Raw genomic sequence first — 8,331 nt, forward strand, 5'->3', positions numbered from 1 at the left:
AAAATTGAGCTTTTTATCAATAATTGAAGTCAAACCGTTGAAAATTTTCATCTATTATTCGCAGAAACAAAATATTCTTCATCTTACACATGTATTTTGAAATAATTTCATTTAATTTTTGAACGCTGATAAATTCCTTAAATTTAACATTTAGCTGTATTTATAATAACTTAAGTGAACAAATGGAACATTTTCATCATTTTTCGGCAGACAAAAATTCTTTTCTCTCTAATATGTTTCAAAATAGCCTAACAGACTTAACAAATTATTGACTATTGTTAAGATGTAACGATTATTTTGCTTGTAAATAATTTGAGTTAAAAAATAGAATATTTTGGTCGTTTGTTTGCAAAATATATTTTTTTTATCTTATATGTACTGCAATAACTTATCTGATTTATTATAATGAAACATATTGTGAACAGTTAACAATCATATGTATTATAAACAACATAAATTAATAAATCCTATTGTTTTTGTAGAAAAAATTCTTTTTCAACTTTAATGTATGGAACTCGCATATCGGATATACCAAACTATTAAACGTTGTTAACACGTCACATTTAGCGTTATAATATATATTTTAAGTAAGGAATTGGAAAATGTGCATATACTTTTTACGGTTCAAAAAATTATTCTTGATGCCTTATCTATCAAAATGGCCTGTCGGACTTACTAATCTCCATTAAATTAATAAAATATAAGATAAATAGTTCATCAGGCCTACTAAACTCAAGAATTGTCTGGATAATATTAAATCCGATTAAGAAACTTTGATACATATAAGATGTTCAATCATTGGTTTACCTAAATATAAAAGAATCTTTGTCATTTTTCAACTAAGAATATTTATAAACTCCCAAGTTTTAAGCTTTAACATTGTTCTGTAGTTTAATACGTCTTATAATGCAGTTCCATAAATATTGCATGACAAGGAATTTTTTCGCCAAAAAAAGGATGCAAACGATCAATTAGTTTATTTAAGTTATTTCTACCTAGTCAACTACTTTAATGTATGAAATATGACCAATCTAATTCGTTTCTGAAAAAGGGATAAAAATTAAGTATTTGTTAACTTTAATTATTCATAACAGAGCTAAATGTTGGTTGTTCACAATTTTCTGAAGGTCAGTATTTTTAAGCAGCTACATTGATACATATTAGATAGCAAAGCATTCTTTTCGGAAAAAAATATGAAAATCATTTATATAATTTTAAAATTTGTTAATGATAATCAAGTACAAAAATAAACAAATTATCCGCTTTCTTTTTATGCTCAAGTCTCAACTCTATTTTACTGAAAATATATTTAAGGGTTGAAACTGAAAAAAAAAATATTTTTCTACAAACAAAGCAAAAAATAGAGGAAAATATTTTAATACTGCCTATACAATACAAATTTTAAAGCTGCAGACCTTTTTGAAAAACAAATTCCCGACTTACACTACTGTGTTGCGCGAATTATGATTAATATTATTTCATAATTATAATTGGTTAAATTATTTAATTAACTAAATATTATTCAATTATGAATAGTGTTAATACAATGGGGAACCAAATTGTAGAAACACAGCCGAAAGGAAATAGATGTAAAAGGTTAAAAAGTTTAATTTATTTAGTTGCATTTTTTAAACATATTTTCAAAAAAAAAATTAATTAAGCTGTTGTGATATCTTTTTAGACATTCAATCTTCACTTGTACCAATGTACTGAACATCATGCTAACATATTTTCCAATAATTTGAGCTCGCGTAATATGAATTTTTTATATATCCGATATTAATATTTAGAATATTTCAATATATGATTGATTTCGTAATATATTCTACTTACGAACAGAATTAAGAAATGTCGTGAAGACAATGACCAGGGTGCAAAAAAAGATTTTCATTTTTATGGAGACCGCGAATTTTGAAAGAAGTTCTTGAGTTGTAACTGATAAGATATTGCATACGTGTCGCCTGTATATATATACTAGCCATTATCACATAATGGATGATTATAATAAGTTAAAGACAGTAAATCGTTCGGTGAAACAGCAAAGTTTTATTTGTTATCCTTGAAAGGTTAAAAGCACATTAGATCTACACGTGCCACTTTAAGGCGACTGACATTCGATCACTTTTTACCATATGTGCGCCCATAATATCTTACACAATATTAATTAAAATCCCATTTAATTCATTTTATTTTATTACTTTAGTTTTTCGAATTGAGGGAGAAATTTATTTTGGTAGAAAATAAAAATTTCGATTATTAGGTGTCTAAAATCAAAATTTCAACAGAAAAAAAACAATTTTTTATTCAAAAGTATGATTTTTGAAGAAAAAATGTAATGCATATTAGATATTTCAACAAACAATAGTTGTATTTTATTTTAAAAACTGTCCAACTCATCCAAAAAAGACGATGTTTCAGTAAACTAGTTTATCATCAACCTCATTCTTATACAACTTTTTAATTTATCCTCCACCAAGTAGGATTAATTTTTGAGAAAATAATTTTACCCTTAACCAAAAAAGAAGAAATTGTTACCAAAAGAAACGTATTTTTAACAAAATAGATAAATCCTCAACCAAAGCAGATTAACCCTAAAAAGATCCACGTAGCTGGCTCATCCTTTACCCGTTCGCCGAAGTTGTACGCTACCCCAAACTTGTACCGTGGCACGATGCCTTCTATTTGTAGTATAAAAATTTTGGAATATTTATAATAAGCCTGAATTTTAATAATCAATTTTACTAGTATTTTTTAAGATTTTTGCTATTTGTCCGATAAATTGCTGAGACAATTCTCGAACTCAAATCGTCTACTGGGGTAATGCGCTACCCCAAACGATATTCACGCCCACACAGAACTCACACAAAACACAGATGATCTCGCTCCTTAACCGAGGTCGATTGTTGAATAGTTGAAGTGAATAATAGTTAGGGTCCCGGCCTAAACTGTACATGTCCTTAGTCAGAAGCGTCCCTTGAACTTTAAATGGGGTAGCGTACTGCCCCGGTGGATCATTCTAGAGTTAGTTCTAAATCCAGAATATGAATTTCCTACCTAGAAGATTAATTTTCTATTCAAAGAGACGAATTTTCAATGAAATCCATGAATTTGATACGAAATAGTTGCATTTTTGAACGAAGAGTATTTAATAGTTGATATTTCAAATCACAACATTTTATTTTTAATTATAAACAGTCAAATGCGAGAGTAGATTAATTATTAACCAATTAGATTCATTTTCCCTTGAAAAAGACGAATTCTGAACAAAAAAGTTAAATTTTTAACCAAAGAGGTGAATTTTGCTGTAAATGATAAAAATCTTCAACCAAAAAGCTAAAATTTTTAACAAAGCTGTTTAAGTTGTTACCATGCAGTTGCATTTTTAATTAAAAAAGATAAATGCTCATCGAAAGAAGTTATATTTGATACAGTGGCGGGCTAGGATGTAAAAAATTATATTCTGCAGGTATTGACTCGCCGTAGAGATAATATTCTGTAAATATATGAATACATTGTACATTTCAGATTGCAAAGGAAAGTTTTTCTGTGAATCATGTTTTTTCTCTGAAGAATAATAACTTATGCACATTTTTGACCATAGAACCTTTTTCCCTTCTGCAAACTCACTTTCGTTTCAGCTTAACAATACAGTCCGTTCTCTGAATAGTGCCGGAGATGGACTGGTAGGGGAGTATTTTTCGTGGGACTCAGGTTCCCCCACTCTTGGCACGTGGAAGCGCCATCGATTTCGCGTCCGCTCTCTCTCTCTCTCTCTCTCTCTCTCTGTCTCCCTCTTAATAGTGCCGGCCGTGATTTTTCTTTTTTTTTTCGCAAGTACGAAGTGTATATATGTTTTTTCTCGATTTTAAGTCGAAGAAAACGAATCAGTTTTGTGGAAGCATTGATTCATTAAGCATTAGATTAATTATAAGATGTAATATGAAGCATGAATCTGGTACATAGTCTACTTTCGTACATATATTTGAGTGGCATTATTCAGAGAGACTGGATTGAAATGCCGCCGCTCGAAGTGATAGCGTGATGGTGGGGAATGCTTTTAGGCAAGCATGAGGAAAATCGGCACTATTCAGAGAGAAATTGCGCAGAGAGCCGACTGTAATCTTATAACCAAAAAATTGATGTTTGAAAGCATATGGTAATAATTATAATTGTATTCATCAGTTCTGAAAATAATTTAGATGCGGAAACACAACGACCATCTTCGCAGAAGCTATATGGCGTGTAAACAGACTCTGTGATGCTAAAGAGACCCAGTGCTTCAGCACATATCGCATCAGTCTTTGCGAAATCAACCTCCCTATACCTTTTGAGAACAGGGTATGAACACTGATGCGTTTTTCCAACCGCAGTATGAATAAACCGCAAACGAAGAGGAGGAAGCGACAATAAAATCCACCGCAGAAAGCAGGCAGAACTTCGCTTATGTATTTTGTATTGATGAACTGAGAATCTATGCTTCTAGTCAAGGCCAACTGCGTGGTGATTTAAATATCGTCGAAGTGTACAATTGAGAAATTGGTGTGGACTTTAAATTGCACTTCAGCAGGTCGTCCCTGAGTTGGCTCTCTCAACTCTACTGTAGTCGACAGTTCGATTATTTTTAACCTTACTTGCTAAAACATCAAACAACAGCTAAGAAAAAGGTTTCGTCCATTCTTGTATTCCACCGCATGCAAAGATAAACATGCATACTCTTAAAGATGACGCGGTGTCCTCGAGACACCGTTGAAGACACCTCAACGAGGTGCCATTCAGCTTTTGGTATAAGTGATATGCCTCTACTTGGGGGTTAATCACTTCGAGTCTTTCAAAAAAATCTAAATCCAATAATGCTCAACCTTTAGTCTTGCTCTAGCATTCAATCGCTACTCCCTGGAATTCTAGCTAAAATTTTTAGATACGCAATCGGAATCTCTATGAATAATTTTAAATACCTGAGCCAGAGCACAACAAGTTTAAGACTGCACACTTTACCAGAACAATCCCCCACCCCAAGAAAATAATAGCTAAATTATTATTATAATAATGCTTTGAGTAAATAAGAGATGATTGTTTATTTTTGATTTAAACAATTATATATTTATGAATTTAGAAATACCCAAGTTCATCATACTTCGTATTAAATATGTTATACGTAAATTAAAATCTTATTATTTTTTCTTTTTGGTTTTTTCTTTGTCGTTTTCAATTGGATTCTCCTTTTTGAACTCAAGTTAAGCAAAGTGAAGGTTTTTAAAGTAAATTATAAAAAAGGAGTGGAACAAAATTTCAAACATGACCTGTAGCTTAATGAAAAGTTAATCTGCAAAGTTGGAAGGCATTATTGAAACGGAAAAAGAAAAAATTTTTAAAGAGGTAACGTTTGAAACTTTGAACGACAGTAAAAAAATCCACGTTACCTACTGTTAGTCAAAATTTGCCTTCCTACCGAATATCTTATTTCCTCTTTAATAATGCTTTTCATCTCTGTAGGTCATCTTTTTATTAAGTAACAGTCCACATTTTATATTTTGTTTCGCTCACTTTTTTATAAATTTCTTTTAAAAAAAACTTCTTTTAAAAAACTTTACTTTGCTTAACTTGAGTTTCAATTTCACGGGCACTTATGAAGGTTAGCTAGTGTCTCCTAGTGAGCGTTAATCTATTTTATTATTGCGTGCCAATAAAATTTTATGCAACGATGATTCAAAATTCCAAGGTCTTCTGACTCACATATCTAACAAGTAACAGCCGTTCATTTCATTGGACCCCGCATTATCACTTTAGCAGAAAAGCGATACCACATACCCATAATTTTTGAAAATGTGTAAATCTAATCTCTAGATATTGGAAAAGAACTTATTAGGAGTGTTGCATAAATGAATGCAGAAGCGAGATTTTGGGCCAGAATTTTTATTTAAATTTTTTCAGAATTTTTGCTATAATTATTTATTTTATTAGGTCTAAATGTTAAATTCATACATTACTGGTACTTTAGCATAAAATAAAAATCTTTTAGTTTAATTCAAATCTACTCGGCCTAAAATAGCATAGTATGTCGAGATTTATTTCTGATACAATCTTATCACTAACGAGTCTCTAATTTATTTTAGTGGTTGATCAAACCAAATTTTGAGCAGAAGTCTAGGGAAAACATTTTCTAAAATATAAAAAAATCCCTAAATATTTCATTGATTAAAATTCAGGCAAGTTAAAACACCTCAAGATATCTTTTTGATACACATATATCATCAGAATGACTCAGAATTAATTTTAGGCTGAACAACCCCCAGTCTTGGGATAAGGTCTAGAGATAACTGTTTTCCAATAATGTTCATTGAAATAAACCAGCTGAAATGCAAGAAATCTATCTGCATTTCCTTATGTGAATTTATCTATGATCGATCTGTGAAAAAAAACAATGGAAATCAGTTATTAATTTCAGAAATAATGTGTTACTTATTAAAGTTATTAATAAGTAAGGATTGTTAAATTATTATTAAGTAATTATTGTTTAAATTATTATTGCAGACACTGTCAGTAAAAAACATACAAAACCACAAAACATTTCTTTGGTAAAGAATTATCAATCGAAAGTATAATAAACATGCCTGGCCGATCTGTCATTATTTCGAGGTTATGATCGGATTCACCTTTTTTACCGAAATCACTGTAAGTAATTGTAGGTAATGTCAATTAAAAATGTTTCTATGTAATATTTTATTTACTTTATTCCAAACAAATCCTGTCTATTCATAAGATACCTTTTTATGCCGCAAATAAGCGTTAAACACAACTCACTCTTCGCCCACTAAAAGCGCACAATATTATTACCAATTTATAGTATTTGTCACTCAGCAACAGGGTTTTGCAATGACGTGACAGTCGAGGCTTCTGACGTATTAAACGTAAAAGACCTGTGAAAAACGTAATAAACGTAATAAAGATGGTGAACTCGGATAGAGCATTATATAACCTCACTTTTCTGAATTATGCTTATGTGTACCGACTTACATTGTTGTTGTTTAACAGAACTTCATTTGACATTCACTTTAAATTTCATGCATGCAGCGTAATACCGCATACCGCTACCGGCGCTATTTTAAAGGTATAAAACGAAATATGATTATGTCGAAGCCATTTTGAAAACGTATATTACGTTTTGTACAAAATTCAGGACGTGATATACATACGTCAATTACGTCAAAAACCTCATGTAATTTACCTAAGGTATATTACGTGCACAACCCTGCTCAGCAGCCATTCCATAATGTTATTGGCACAGAAGAAAATTGACGTTTACTTCTCCAGCCACAAGTGTAACTTCATTATTAATGAAACACTTTTATTATTTGTATTTACTACATAACATAACCTATATTTTTTGACACTTGTATCCATTTGAAGTTTCGAACGCAACCATGGAAACTATGATAAACTTGATCCAAAGATGCACGGACTTGACCGAATGGCCGATCCGAATGCAACTTTAAAGGCGCGAAATATGAAAATGCCCCTGTACAATGGCTTCTTCCCTGCTGTTTGCAATTCGGGTAGCAAGCAAGTGCGCCAAGCAAGCAAGTGCGGACTGGATCTCTGAACGCAAAAAAAACATTTTCAACGAACAAAGAAAACAAAAAGCAAAAATAAGGTGGACAGCAGATTATCTACTTTTTAAGCCCCCTCTCCCCTCCTGTACACACACAGTCAGCTCGATTTCGATTGACAGCCACATCCATTTGTTTCGAATTGTTTTCAATAAAGCAGCTAAAATGATTCACAAATGATAAGAATTGATTCAAATTAATTCAAGGAAAACTATTAAATTTCATGAATTTATTAAGTTATAATTGTATAATTAAAATTATTTAAAACTGTAGAAATCGAATGGGTTCAATTGCGCAAAATATAATTAATTCAGATTCTTCAATTGATATTAATAACGCAATTACAATGATTGAAAAGTCAAAAATTGATTCCATATGACTGGTGAAAAATGTGTTCCATTTCATTCATAATACAAAATTATTTAAGGCTATAGAAATAGATTGGTTGAAATTACGTGAAAAGTAATTGATTCTCATTCTGACAATTATTTTTTATAGTATGAGTAAATTTATTGAAAATAATAGAATTTGATCGGATTTATTTATAAAAAAAATTATTGAATTTCATTCATTTTTATTTATTATTAAAATGTAATGAAACTTTATTCAAAATGTGTGTATATATCCTTATGTTATGGAACGAAATTATTATTCTCCTGTGTTTAAAATTCAATGATAAGTCTTAAACTTTTTGTTTATTCACAAAATATTGAGAGATCTGGAA

At 30.7% G+C, this 8,331-nt stretch overlaps 1 protein-coding gene across 1 annotated transcript in view; it reads right to left on the minus strand.

The window, feature by feature from the left end:
- Window positions 1-1,924, minus strand: part of LOC117171745 — an 11,048-nt gene extending 9,124 nt beyond the window's left edge. The window contains exon 1 of the mRNA XM_033359339.1: window positions 1,834-1,924. Coding sequence (XP_033215230.1) covers window positions 1,834-1,891 — 58 coding nt within the window. The 5' untranslated portion in view covers window positions 1,892-1,924. The remainder of the gene's footprint in view (window positions 1-1,833) is intronic.
- Between the last annotated feature and the right edge of the window lie 6,407 nt (window positions 1,925-8,331).

This window comes from Belonocnema kinseyi, chromosome 4 (assembly GCF_010883055.1).
Source record: "Belonocnema kinseyi isolate 2016_QV_RU_SX_M_011 chromosome 4, B_treatae_v1, whole genome shotgun sequence".
In the NCBI taxonomy this organism is placed as follows: Eukaryota; Metazoa; Arthropoda; class Insecta; order Hymenoptera; family Cynipidae; genus Belonocnema; species Belonocnema kinseyi.